Source organism: Venturia canescens, chromosome 6 (assembly GCF_019457755.1).
Source record: "Venturia canescens isolate UGA chromosome 6, ASM1945775v1, whole genome shotgun sequence".
Taxonomy (NCBI): domain Eukaryota; kingdom Metazoa; phylum Arthropoda; class Insecta; order Hymenoptera; family Ichneumonidae; genus Venturia; species Venturia canescens.
The window spans coordinates 5,136,926-5,149,305 of record NC_057426.1 but is presented as its reverse complement, the minus strand read 5'-3'; the positions used below and the strand labels follow the sequence as shown (position 1 = coordinate 5,149,305).

Here is a 12,380-nt window from a genome sequence, read left to right as displayed (position 1 = left end):
TATGTCAGGGCTGCGACGGCCCCACGAGCATGCCAAGTTCACAATTTGTGATAACGAAGCCTCTTGCAAACGATGCTACTTTTTGTGGATAACAGACGCGTGATATACCGTCGTAAGCCCACGCGCGCTATCCACGCAAAAGCAGCATGCGTGCAGCTCAGCACGCGAACCGGCGGACACGCCAAGCTGAAATACGTTCCCTAAATCACTATCCGTCGGCCTTATTTACCCTTAATCATCTGTTTTTAGTAACTAAGAGCTTTGATTGCTCGAACGAATTGAAAAATTCTTCGTTACGAAAGCCCGAGCAGAAGCCATTTGACTCTAGAGGCAAATTTCACTTTTTGTCGTTTCCTCAATCGGATCGAGCTATTACGAATGGTCGCTAAAGTTTTTTATACCGCGGCACCGCTGATAAAAAGCTTTGCTGCAGGAGCAGATCTACACAGAAAGTTTCCTCGCTGGCTCCCTGATTCCAGTGTTTTTCTACGTTTGTGATTTTTTCCTCTCTTTTTTTCGCCCCCGTTTCAGTGTCCTTCCCCTCGCGCGATCTTCCCAGTATGAGTTTATCGTGATAAAAAAATCGCTGATTGAATTGTACCAAATGAACGTCGACGGCAGACCAAAACTTGCCACTTAGAAGTTAGCGTTGGATTTAAATGCAATTACGGTGTAGAGACTGTGATGCCCTTTGAAACACTCGTTGTTTCCACTTCCCGCTCTTCCCCAGCCCGTCCGCTTGGCTCTCTGTCTCCGTCTCTGTCTCCGTTTGTTCATTATTCGATACTGTGGAACATTCGGCGCGCGAGCATCGATACACGGCTCAAAGTACGTTCAGTAAAACGTTTCGGTAACACGGTCTTTTGGACGGACGCGTTGACTTTGATCTTCGCCGTACGAATTGGAACGAAATTTAGAGCTTTGGAAAGATTTATGATTGCGGCACCGTTGAAAGAAAATTCATAGCGATACTCGAAACTATGCAAAACTTTATGCTTTTAATGACGCTGAAGTTTGCAACGTTGGAGTCCAATGATCAAAGAAAAAAAAGTGACAAGCGACAGCTGAGCGTTACGGTGCACGAATTTTCATGACAGTTCGTCGTATACTCAAAGCTGCGCAAGTTTTATCACTAAACTCATAACTGAGCTGTGCGATTACTGTGGTGACACGAGAGTCTCCATTCATTAAGGGATGTCCGCGGTAGCTGGCCAAAAGTAGTTTGAATCTCACGCGTGTATCGTGTTCGTCGACTTTCCTGACAGGCAGCATCATCAGCAACCCCTTTGAGTTCTCACGCCACAAAACTCTCGATCAATATTCATGGACGAGGCCATAATAGAATTTGCTTCACTGCCATTCTCGTAAATTGTTCCGACGTCCGAACCCTGACGTAGATATGCAAATTATTGCTATTTATCCATCCACACATACAATCCCCATAGAATATTTAACATTTGCTTTGCAAGATCCTTAGATTCGAGAGGAAGATGAAAATGATTGTTGACGAATACATTTTCGCTGCCAACGTTCCAGGGCTATTTGGAATACCGTATGAGATGCGACTATGGGTTGTAACCGGCTTAGATTAGAAACGCTTGACGTAAACCGGTTACGATCCATGGCAACCACCGTGAGTAGTCCACGCGGGGCCATACAACGGTTGTCTTCAATCGCAACGGGCTTAAATCAGCTGACGTTGTTTGTATTCGTTTATTTATTTTTGGTTTTTTTTATGTTGTTTTAATTTTATGTTTTTTTTTATGTTTATGTTGTGGTTTTATGTTGTTTTGGCTTTTCAAGTTCCACATTTTGGCATTGGTTGCACCTCCTCGGCATCCAACCTGAGTCGATGAGAGATTTGTTCACGTTACTTTCATCCTCCCCGAAACTCGTTGCAATGAAATTCATTAATTTTCAATGCAGTTTCTTAGTTATCAGTTTCGGTTTTCATGTTCGGTAAACAATCCATACGCTCTTTTGTCACGTTTCTCGCCACGAATTGAAAAAAGTCATCCTTCAGATGACTTTTGTCAAGTGAATCCCCCATAAATCCTTCCAGATCTGGATTATGAAAGAGTACAGAGAAGCTGATAAAGCTTTTCAACCACAAAAAATAGCTCCGCTACGTAAAGTCAATTACACGAGTGTGTGGGAGGTTTTGAATGCTCCAGCTAACGAGAGAGCAATGAAGCGAAACGTGGCATTTTTTGCAGCAGGAAGCGTTGACGTTGTACAATTTAACGCGTGTACCGTTAGCCAATGCCCGGTTTGCACCCACACAGGCAAATGAGCGTGCACAGGCAAACACGTGGGACCGGAGGGATCAGGGGGGAACCGTCACGCGGGGTTCATCAACGATTTGGCTAGGCGTTCCTGGATAAATCGTCGAGAGCAATCCTCCCTCCGCGTAAGTTCCCTTTCACACGAAGCTTCACGTTGGGAAATACCACACAATCGGACGAACCCGCGATGAACTGGAAAAGCGCTCAAACTGATTCTGATGTTTAGTCAAACAGCAGCTATGACAGATCGATAGATGCGGTGCACGCACTTCAACAAAGTTATGCGCCACGACCAAGGGAAAAGAGTTATCGCTGAATGAAGCATAAATTTAGTTAGTGAACCGTAATTAGTGAGGGAATCGATACGAGAAAGTTTCAAAACTTTCTCGTATCGATGTAAATTTGGAAAAAATATTCTGTTCTGGAGGTTCGAACATTTGTCAACTTTATTTTCACGCGGACAGAACTCAATAGAAAGATTTTGAAGGCAGTTACGTATTTGGATAAAAAAAACTTGCTTCCACCTCGATATTCCAAAGAGAAAATGCGAAGGAGAAAGCTGACTAAGAAGTTTACGACCCTCGAATTTTCATCCCTTATATTCGAGTTATGCCGAGAGGATCGAGGACGGATCTAATACAAGCGATATTTACGAACAATTTGTGGAATATTTGCCGAAGGTATGCGCTCTTGTTGAAATCTCCCCTATTTTCGAGGAACGCTCGCTCGCCTTGCGAAAGCAAAGAAATGAAAAAGCGTCGACGAGACGGTTTTCTCGGTGCTCTTTCCGATCGAGCTTTTATTTTTTCGCTCTAAATTTGTCTGCTGCGTTTCATCCATTCGGGAAAAAATGAAAGGGAAAGAAACAAAGGTAAGAAGGAGCGTTATTGATCTCGATGAGGACCGTGTGCACTCTGCTCTGTTTCGTGGATACGAAGCTTCGAGAAAGAAAGTCTGTGCGGAAGGGAGAAAATTTTCATCGAAAGATGGAAAGAGTGTTCTGCACAAACTCTACTTCTACTTCAGGCTTCACCTTTTCTCTATCTCATTAGCGAAGCCTCATCGAGTGTGGTCGAGGCAAAATCCTTTCGAGAGTCAAATCCAATCTTCCTCAGCATCTCTGAGTAATTCGGTAAGCCATTTACTCGGTGCGTGTCTATTTCCATTCCCGTCGTTCCCGGAACTTCCGCGTGGAGCTGCGTGCATGTCGAGTGTGCTTTTCGGTCCTCACATACTCGTGGTATTGGAGACCTATTTCCTTGTCACTGTAACGTCAAGGATGCTTCTCTGTGGCAGGGAGACGAAGGAGTAACCGGCCTTTTGTCGGTTCACCGCACACGCAGTCTCGTCGTTGGAATGGTCCCGTTAATTCCAAGGCCAATTATCTTCCAAACTTCTTGCATCCTTCTCAGCTCTCTCTCTCGCCCTTTACCTTCGTCCCATTCTCACTTCTATCTTTCCTAACTCTTCTCGTTCGGCCACCGACCACATCCGGTAGAAACACTTTCGGATTTCTCGTCCCTTCTCCGTGTACGTATATATTTTTATACTCATTCGTGAATTTAAGTTTGGGGACACCACGTCCGACTGTTTGTGGACTTTCCGATTAGATGATTCTCTCGGACTCTCGGCTCGAAGTTTTTCCATTTATCTTAGCCCAGTAAACAAAACGCGACAGATAAAATACGTCTGTCTGAGAAGCTTTGACAGCGGCAGAATCTACTCCCCGTCTGTTTACTAATCATCGTTATTCTACTGCAGCAAGTCAAACGAGCATCCCGGAGCATCCAATTTCAAAGATATTTTTATTTTAAAGAAAAAAGGTTGGAAATACTGCGTTTCTGCTTTTCAATTTCTCTTCGATTTTTCTCGGCATTTCGTTCGATAAGATGGGAAAATTTGAAGAAATGATTCAGCAATAAATTGATGAAATAACTCGTACAAAATGTTGCTCTGCTTTCGAATTTACTTGTGTTGGCCGATTTGGTTTCTAATTCGCAACCAATTTTATTGGTGGAAGGTTTTCTTAGGAAGGTCAAATATTCGTGAGCCGTGCACGAGTACTCTTTGGAATTGAGTTCCGCGTCGTTCTCTCTGTTCCTCTCACAGCAGAATCGTAGTCCTCGATTTTTATTCCTCCGGGAAGAGATCACGTATAATTTCTGTTATCTTCTTTGTCTGGGGCGGTACAAAAGGATGCACCGGACAGAGGCCGATGTGGCGTGGATTTCAACTCGACAATTTTTAGTACGAACGAAAAATTAAGACAGAAAATTTGTGGATGCGTGTGGGTTTGTGCGAGTGCGGCGGATTCTCGGCCGCTTTTATTCCTCTTCCAGCGCGGATGCCTACCACCAACTGGCCGGAACAAAATGTCCAGAGGCGAGGAGAACAAAGGCGTCAGCGTGCCGCGCAAATGAAAAATATCAACGAGCAACTGTGCGTGGACTCGGGGCCATTGTTATCTCCAGAAACGTTAATTTCCATGGCCACACACGTGAATGTGCAAAGAATTCGTAGACGCGTGCTCCGAAATTTCGCCTCGCAGAATACCCCCCGGAATAAAAATCTAACAGCCTTCAAGCGCGAAGAAATTATTTCGTCCAATATCCGTCCAATGAAATCGCACCGGTCAGTAAAATGCACAAAGGATTGTGGAAGACAAACGAATCGAGAATGCCCCCTGCCACAATTCGGCTCTTTTTCCGCACCGATTATTTTCCTGCAAACGAGAGTCAAGGAACGACGAAAAAATCAAATTTGGCAATGAGACGATTCCTATTCCAAAAGAAAATTAAAGCCAGACACGATTTATCGAGTTGGCACGCTCCCCCACAAAAAAAACAAACCTCCAAGCACAATCGCGACACACGCGCTGCCTTAACTTCTCATTCTTTTTATCTCCTTAACGCGCCTGTGGAAACAAAACTCCCTGGTAACATTATGGTCGAGCCCGTGCAATGATAGCGTCCAAAACTTATCAAGGTGCAGTTTTATGGATCGAGCGAGGCTCGACAGCGAACGTGAGCAAATTGGGAACATAAAGTGTGGCGAGCGACGACGCAGATCTTACGGCCCACGGAGAATTTGCGTGAGAGCAGAAAAATAACCTGCGTGACCGCATGCACACGAATACACCCAAGTGCGTAATATTCACAGAGGTATTCAAGCCTCGCGTCTCTCTCGTTAGATCCGCAGAATATTTCACAGTCACGAACCTCCTGCGTGTGTTTTCTGATCCTTGCGAGTCGTCGAATAAACGGAATGTAAAATGTCTCATTCGTTTTCGCAACAAATTCGATTCTCCACGATACTGTAATCAAATTTATACAATTTCGAGATTAGTGCATTGGGAAATCGTCGAGGTTCGATTGCCTCGAGGTTCATTGGAACCCACAGCGTTGTTCCCCCACTCACATAAGATTCAGGGACTCCGAGAAAAAAAATTGCTCTTTCGAATGAGTTTATAAACGTGGCAATAAATCGGAAGATGCGACGAGATATGGAGTGAGGCATTACGAGTGCACGTTTCGACGACTCCGTCGCTCGACATGGAAAAGTGCCAAAAGATAAAGGAAGCGAGCGCGAAATGTGAAGAAAAATCATCGCATGCATCTCGCTGTACTGCACGTGACATTTCCTGCGAACGTTGAAAAGAGAAAATCGTACGTGCTGGTCTGCAGAACGGCGGACTCAGTCTCACTCAGAGCCGAAGCTTGATGCGAGTCGCGCCCTTTTACGTCCGAGTGCTCGCGATGATCGTGGAGAAAGGAGCAGAGGTCTCGAGAGTGAGGAGTAACTCGAACCGGCAATTTGTATCTTCTGAACTGGTGTACTGGCGAGGCCGCCTGTGGCTTAAGGCGATCGGACTACCCTCTTACTTATGGGACTTAAGCTCGGCGAAACCATCCGTACCCGACGAATGTTTTCATGCTTCCTTCTATTTTTTCTCATTCTCGAGTCTCCTTCGGACTCGTTCGCTTTCAGTGGTTCCGGGCAAGAGCGAACCGCGTCATTTTTTCTCCCTTTCCTTGCTTCATCGCTCGTCCTTTTTCTCTCGCTCCCTTCGTTACTTTCCGTCACGAACTTGCGATGCTCCGTTGCTCCCTTAAGACGCGCGAGGCATGCTCGTGCGGACGGTTTTATTTTGCGGCTTACCTCTCGCGGCTCTCCGGGACTCTCGCGACCTCTGGATAAGGCGACTGAGGTTCAGCTGCTCGCTTTTATCTAATGGCCTCTCTCCGCCATTTATCTCTATATACTTTCCCTCTCCTCCTCTCCCCTTTTTATTCTCACGCACTTTTTGTCCCTTCTGATTTACTTCCGGGCCTTGCACTCCGCACGCGCGCTCTAATCTTCCCTTGTCCCTTCTCCACTGTCTTGAGCGTCGTGCTATTTTTCCTAAACCCTCGACTCCGACATTGCGTGTTGTCATTGATAAATTCCGAGTGATTCGCTGCTTACGTCAAAGCGTTTTTGCTTCTCCCATATATACACGTTTGCATATGCATTTACTTTGTTTCGCGTTTCAGTATCCAACGCTTTGTTCGTTCGGTCGATTCATTTTTCTATGGTACGTCGTCAATGAATAGGGTACTAAAAATATCACATCGGGATTCCACATTTTTATTCGATATCTTTTGTGTTTTTACTTCCATTTACGACTCATAGAAATCGAAGTTGAAATATAATTTCACTTCGCTCCGCAGCCATGTTGACTCAGTGATCGAACTGAAATTTCAACGGGGAAAAAATGTTGATTCATTCATTGCACGATGAAACTAAAGAATCTCGAATTCGTTTTACTTCGAAGGGTTTATTCGCTGCCACAGTGGTGTGTCAATTATCCGCGGTTGACGATGTGAAATCAGCGAATTATATGTTGAGTTTGTTGACACAATTTCCGTTTTTTTTTCTATATTTTGTACTTTTCCTTCGAGAAATCGGAGCGTCGAGGATTTGAGAAAATTGTCATTTTTCGGTAACTTTAAACGAAAAATTATACAGTTGTCGCTGAAATTACTCGGCGAGTGACAAAACTGTGGGAGCGCGCGATAATTTTCTACGCACATTCGTCTCTTCGGGTACTCGAACTCCAAGTTCTCATGTGACAAAAAATGAAAAAAGTGCTCGCCCGTGATGCAGATTGAACGAGACCGCGGCGAAAACCGACGAGGCATTGTGTTACGAAACCGAGAAAAAAGCATGGAATAATTGAATAACCGGAAACTGTCCGCGCTGCGTCCCAGGAGTCATAAAACGGGGTAGTGCGAGATGAAGTTTCGAGTTACTCGGTGCGGCCCCTGGCGGAGGCCTGGATGGCAAATGGCTAAAAAGGGTTTAATGAAATCAGTATCGCGTAGCATCCGCAGTCGCCGGATCCATTATCGAGTCGAGTTTAAGTATGTACGAAAACAGATGAAGCTCTCAAAGAAAACATGGGATTTGTAGCCTGCTGCGTCGAAAGGGAGGAAACGCAAGCGACAAAGCGATTCCACGAGTCTCGAATCGAGGAGACAATAATAACAATGATTTATCGCACCGTCAATAAGCGAGAGTCGGTGAATATCGGATTGAGGAAAATCAACACGGATTCGCACCGACTCACTGGGGATGCTGCGTCTCGTTATCGGTGCTCAACGCCAATTGACTTTGATCAATGTAAGAGAGGGCGTTTCAAAATGGGTGCAGAAAATGATTTCGTCGTGCCTGTGCAAAGCTTCCGATTTCGAAGCTTTCTCTTTCCTCCCTCCTTTTTCTTCATCCGCTGACAAAATATCCGTTTTTTGAATGCGATTCTCGCGTCGGCCTCACGCTCGGAGTGCGACGGAGATAGAGAGTCTTGAGACAATGGATGGTTCTCGCCTTTTATTGAATTCTTTTCTCCTACTCCCCAGAAACACCCCTGCACTTCCGTCTACCCGGTGCTCCTGCTCTGCCTCTCGTTTATTTTCACTCTATATATATATATTAAGACCCCTGGCGAAAAAAGATCGTTATTCGTATGGTTTAGTGACTGAAACAACCAACAGTTCGGTCCTTCTGCTGGTAAGTTGGCGATTTATGGCAAAGAGAAGAATAAAAACGAGACATTGTATGTAAATGTAGCCCAGGGGATGTAATCCCATGGGAGAACGTCCTTGTCGAGGGGAAAGTACGGAACCCCTCAATGGCGAATTATATACTATAGATCCCAACTCCTGAAAGCTTCGTACGTATATACAAGACATGTACGCACGTATACGTCGAGCTATGGGAGACTCTTCAACGCATACAATTTCGTCCTTATCAGCCGAAGCAGAGATACGCTCGTGACAGTATCGCGAAGTTTGGTTACATGCTCTGCGGATCATGAACAACAATGACGTCATAGAGACATCATTAACGTGTTGATTTTCCATTGATTCCGATTGATTCCGAGATCCTTTGATTTCCGGAAATTGCTTGAAATTTCATTAACAAACCGATGCGTCCGATTGTCCCGAAAAGATCGGGAGATGCATGAACGTCCTCGTGGACTCGCTCATCATCGTGATAAAAATCTTTCTGCTTTCGTCGAATTTCTGCAACTTAGATGCCGGGTGCTGATTGTTTCGGTTTTTCCGTACCATTTTCTTTTCGAGCCTTGCATGCGATTCCGAATACCATTTAAATCCGTCAGTCGTCATACGCGGAACGTTTCTTTTTTCGTTTTTTTTTTATAAGGAACATCTTAAGGAGAAAACCGAATGGGAATTTCGTTGGAAAGCTTTCCATGTAAAGCAATGATGTACCACACCGACGTTATAAAACTGTAACGCCGCGGAAAAAGACTCTTCCTATTTCTTTGACGGGATTAGTCTCGTGCCCTTAACGATTTTGGAGCTCCCTCAATATCTTTTTCTTATTGGGTATAAAAGATTTCGAACGCACCGAAGCTACGAAAGTTTTTCCCTCCTCCAAAATTCACTCATCCTCTTATCAATAAGGATTTTGAACGCAGTGTATTGGTGGACTTTACCACGTGAAAATTCGGTTCTATTTACTTCCAGTGAGCTCGTGTCGCCATTTTTTGCAAAATATTACTTCGGTTATTCTCGAACAGAGAAAGTGACTTCAGTCGAACGATCTTAATGAAATGAAGTTCCTAAAATCGAGCAATCTTTTTTGTCAATGATTTCCGGCGAATAGCAATGTCCAGATAAACACACCAAATATTTTATGTGAGAAAATGAAATTAGCAGCTTTGATTTTATTGTTCGAAATTCATGTACAAATCGATGTATAAAGTTCGATGAACATTTTCACCGTCACTATCGATTATCGAGCAGAATGAATTGGTGGTTAACAATCACTATGATCGACGTCGCGAATTTCGTTTTTATCGATGTAAGATTCGACTTGATCCTTCAAGATAGTCAGCATTGTGGGAGAGAGTGTTTTTTCGCGTGACCATATCATCAGAAAATCGCGAATAGATGAATCCCCCTCGTCACCTCTGCAAACTATCATTACACAGTGTGAACTGTAGTCGACATCGATGACTCGGTGTTTGTAGGAGCCTGAAAAATGAGATCGATGAAAGTGAGATGAGGAAACAACGAAACATTTAAACAAAAAATAATCAATGCAAAATGTATTCTCCGAAATACTGCTACGGCGTTTGATCAGGTTGAAAAGGAATATCAAAAAATGGAAAGCTACAGAATAGCAAAAATGGGATAAAACTGACCGAGTATCATATCTGAGCCTTGCACCCTCCAAACTCCAGTTAGATCATCATCGAGAGTAACATTAACGACGAAAGTTGTGTGGCTCTTTTGATGGGCCGCGCGAGCCGTGTAATTCATCGCTAATGCATCAGAGGACGTTGGATTTACGAAAAAGCGTCCACATTTACTCAAAGTTTTACCACGAGGGGACGTAGCAGAGACGACGAACCATTCGCCTGAAAACTGTCGAAAGAAAAAAATGAATTGTTGTCTGTCGATTTCCTCAACATCGATTTGTGGGAAGAACAATTAATGACAAAGGTCTGGACACCAAAAATGTCATAATTCCAGGCTGAATGCATCAATTATTCAAATATTGAGATAATCAGACTCGATAATTGTACAAGTTTTGATGATCACGATCCGAATACTGTCAGAGCTCTGAAGTGCATGTCGATGGAAAAAAAATTGTTCCGATACGTCACCTTCTCCGAATCCAAATCCACAGTCACGTTCCTCGGGGGACAATCTGCCATGCAAGTGCAAAACACGAATAGCATCGTTATTAGAAAACCACCGAATTTATTCATCGTATTTGTCGTAGTTATAAAGCAGGACAACGATTGAACGTTTGACGATAAATAACTTTTCGTGCAATTGATGAAAGTCGAAAAATTCTAGTGACCGAGTTCTGCTGTGAGAGAGCGTCAAAGGCCCAAGGATGACTGACGAGACATTCGGGGCCACGAATTCGGTGGGCCAACGAATAAAGAACCGAGGGGAGAGATAGAGAAATGGAGAAAAATATAAATAGAGATTGACATATCTATGGCGTACTTTTGACCTTGAGCCATCGTTAGAAAATTTATCGAGTGAAAAGAAAACTCGCGCTGATTACAGTTAATTTTTGTCAGGAGATCGTGAATGCGTAAGTTTAGAACGTCAGACCCATTGCAGCTCTGAAAAGATAAATCAATTCTAATGTATTTTTTTTTCCTCAAGAGCATTGACCGATGGGAAAGGAAGAAACAACGTTATGAAAGGCGGTATACTCTGTTCTACGACATCGAAACGTGCTCTGAATCACATGATTCGACTTTGATTATATATAATTGAGAGTTTGTACAGCGTTTGTATATTTTTCACGTAAAGTGCTCAAAAGGCTGAAAAAAAGTTTTTCAGATTTCCACGAAAATTCGTAGAATGGAGTTTTTGCTGATTACGAATCTGCACTCAAAATGCAGAAATTCAAAATGGCGTACCAAAATGCCCAAATTGATCTGACGCTAATGCCATCGAAGGAATTAATTGACAATTTTTAACAATTTTCTTCATCGAGTTGGTCTTTGTGCCTTTATTTCGACGTCAAAAACTCACCATTAAAGCAATGTGAAACGATACAATTTCTGTGTCTTTATCTTGTACCAGAATCTTCGAGAGTTTCTTAATCGTTGACAAGAAAGCTCGTCTTTTTAACGCGACATTCACAGCATCATTTCATCAGCATCCCATTCGAGTTGCTCATGCGCTCAGCCGGCATGAATTCATAGACCATTTGCGTAGACGAGGGAGCTACAAAAGATTTTAGTGAGACAATGATTACATTTATTGGCACTCGTGTACAAGCCTGTAGCACGCTCCGAGATGAGCCGTTTGAGCGAAGAACGATAGTTATCTAATCTCCCTTCCTGTTTGTCTTCCGTTGCTCCACAGTTCCAATTTTCACTGGAGATCGTGTTTTCGTATAATCGACAAATACGTCACGAAATTTCCCGAACGGGGACACAACACAGTCGAAAACATGATTTGAGCGCTCTCCAGTTCCGAGTTCCCCTCCATCCAGAAGTGAATTCATCACCGTCGCCGATTTGGCGTCGGAGATAAGAATTCGATTATTCCGTAGGTAGCTTATCGGAAGCGAGGTGGCCACAGAATTGGCCATCTGCGACGCAGAGCCCAATTAAGAATGACCGTCGGTGTGTCGAGCCGTTTTTCTATCGATCGTGTGGCCAGAGTGTCTCGATGAATCTGGCACAGTCCCAGAGTCCCAGACTTCGACCTCTCGAATGATATTTGTCCTCGCCTCGTTTTCCCATCACTCCCTCCCATTTGCCCGTACGCAACGACTCGACAGAAACTGAGTTGCTGTGAGTCATCGATCCCAAAGTTCCTCGAGTCGTTTACAGCGAGTGAATTTCCGTAACGATAAGCCCTAGGTCCACGCGAGGATTTATAAAAGCTGAGGATATCTCCGGTAATGAATAGAAATCGAGTTATAATCGGGCTCAAGATTTGTAGAGCAGTCAGAGGACCCTCGTTGCCTCTATGGAATGAAATCACGAAGGAAACCTGAAACTAGTGCCAACGAGGTGTAAGAGATTCCATAAGTTATATACACATGAAT

General features: G+C 43.9%; 2 protein-coding genes across 2 annotated transcripts in view; one reads left to right on the top strand and one right to left on the bottom strand.

Moving 5' to 3' along the window:
* hwt (heavyweight) overlaps nucleotides 1-12,380 on the top strand; it is a 151,843-nt gene that overhangs the window by 82,502 nt on the left and 56,961 nt on the right. The gene's annotated exons all lie outside the window — the stretch shown is intronic.
* LOC122412112 (uncharacterized) lies at nucleotides 9,576-10,675 on the bottom strand. The gene is made up of 3 exons (XM_043421436.1): nucleotides 10,462-10,675; nucleotides 9,997-10,219; nucleotides 9,576-9,826 (listed from the first exon to the last, which is right to left on the bottom strand). The coding sequence occupies exons 1-3, from the start codon at nucleotides 10,564-10,566 to the stop codon at nucleotides 9,609-9,611; spliced, it is 546 nt and encodes a 181-aa protein (XP_043277371.1). The 5' UTR covers nucleotides 10,567-10,675; the 3' UTR covers nucleotides 9,576-9,608.

What these genes read in the sequence shown, in the direction of transcription:
- LOC122412112 (XM_043421436.1), bottom strand. Translation starts at nt 10,566, where the DNA reads ATGAATAAATTCGGTGGTTTTCTAATAACGATGCTATTCGTGTTTTGC. An exon ending in TGGATTTGGATTCGGAGAAG is followed by an intron (nt 10,220 to 10,461) that starts GTGACGTATCGG and finishes TTCTTTCGACAG; the next exon opens with TTTTCAGGCGAATGGTTCGT. An exon ending in AGGCTCAGATATGATACTCG is followed by an intron (nt 9,827 to 9,996) that starts GTCAGTTTTATC and finishes CTCATTTTTCAG; the next exon opens with GCTCCTACAAACACCGAGTC.